General features: G+C 60.2%; 1 protein-coding gene across 1 annotated transcript in view; it reads right to left on the reverse strand.

Annotated features, from left to right (window-relative positions):
- Positions 1-1,330, reverse strand: part of TRIO (trio Rho guanine nucleotide exchange factor) — a 298,566-nt gene that overhangs the window by 22,289 nt on the left and 274,947 nt on the right. Inside the window, exon 51 of the mRNA XM_027767024.1 lies at positions 736-1,328. Coding sequence (XP_027622825.1) covers positions 736-1,328 — 593 coding nt within the window. The remainder of the gene's footprint in view (positions 1-735; positions 1,329-1,330) is intronic.

Raw genomic sequence — 1,330 nt, forward strand, 5'->3', positions numbered from 1 at the left:
TGGCCGCAGCCGGGGAGCCCGCCTCCAGGTGCCCTGCACTGTCTTCTGGAGCAATGTGGGTGGAGTAAATATTCCCACTGGAGAGATTCCATCCCCCCATTTTGTCAGCTTAGTTTGCTTTGAGTTGCTGTTGGAAGTTTCCTTGAGAAAATGTTTTTTTTTTTTTTTCAGCAGATGAGGTTAAAAAATGCCGCAAAGGTAACGTAAGGCATAACCGAGCAAAACCAAGCGATGAGCAAAAAAGCTTAAAGTGTACAGATTTCCATTTCAACAGGAGGTAGAGAGTGAGAAAGAGGACTCTCTCAAAAAAAAAAAAAAAAAAAAAAAAAAAAAAAAGAAAAGAAAAGAAAAAGGAAAAAGTGAGAAGGCAGGCAGACTGAAACAGTTCCAAGATATGTTGCTGGTTGGAAAATTAAGAGGACGGAAAGACGCCGCACTCAGGTTAACGCTCTGCGTTCCCTCGTTAAGGAGACAGGACAAAGCAAGGAGCGAGTTAGTAGAGATCGAAGCAGGCGTCCGGAAGGTTAGAGGCGTGAGTGCCTGGTCCAGGCCCGCGGGGGGCCACCGCACACGCGCAGAGAAGCCGCAGCCGTGTCTACCGGAGCAGGTGTTACCGCAGCAGCACCGGAGAGCCGGGAGTTAGTACGAGGAGAGCGACTGCGACACAGGAGGTTTAGAAGAGCCGGCAGGACAGAGGCGCGGGGCGGGCGGGCGCAGGCTCCTCGGCGCGCTTACCCCGTTGCTCTGTGTGGACTGCACGGACTGCTCGCTGGCCGAGGAGCACGTGCTCATGCGGTCCGTGTCCTTGCTGGGGGCCGCGTGGCGGTGCGTCTGTCGCTGGAGGGAGTCACTGTCCCCCGGGAAGGTGAAGGAGCCTGGCCGGCTGGCGGGGGAGGCAGGGATGGAGCTCCAGAAGGAGCCCCCCTTCTGCAGTGGGCTGCTGGGGGCGAAGGGCTCCTTGCCGAAGGGAGAAGGGAACGCGGTGGAGAGAGGCGAGTTCAGAGGCGAGATGGCCCCGGGCCTGGGCTTTCCCAGGGGCAGGGAGCCCAGGTGTCCCCGCGTGTCCTTGGCATTTCCGTCCTGGCCTGCCCCGGGGGCGCTGCCGGCCGATTTCCTGGGGCTCTCCATCACCTTCATCTTGGGGATGGGCTCGGCTTCGCGCTCTGGACCTTCGCAGTCGCCGCTGGCGCTGGCGGGGGGCCTGCCGGGCTGGCCGGGGCCGGCCTCCGGGGCCAGGCCGCTGCTGGGGGGAGGCAGTGAGGGGCTGGGAGCGGACGTACCTGACATCTTGTCTGTCTCTGCCTGGCTCGCGGGCGCCGAGGGGAGCAGC

This window comes from Tupaia chinensis, unplaced genomic scaffold (genome assembly GCF_000334495.1).
Source record: "Tupaia chinensis unplaced genomic scaffold, TupChi_1.0 Scaffold143836_2, whole genome shotgun sequence".
NCBI lineage: Eukaryota > Metazoa > Chordata > Mammalia > Scandentia > Tupaiidae > Tupaia > Tupaia belangeri.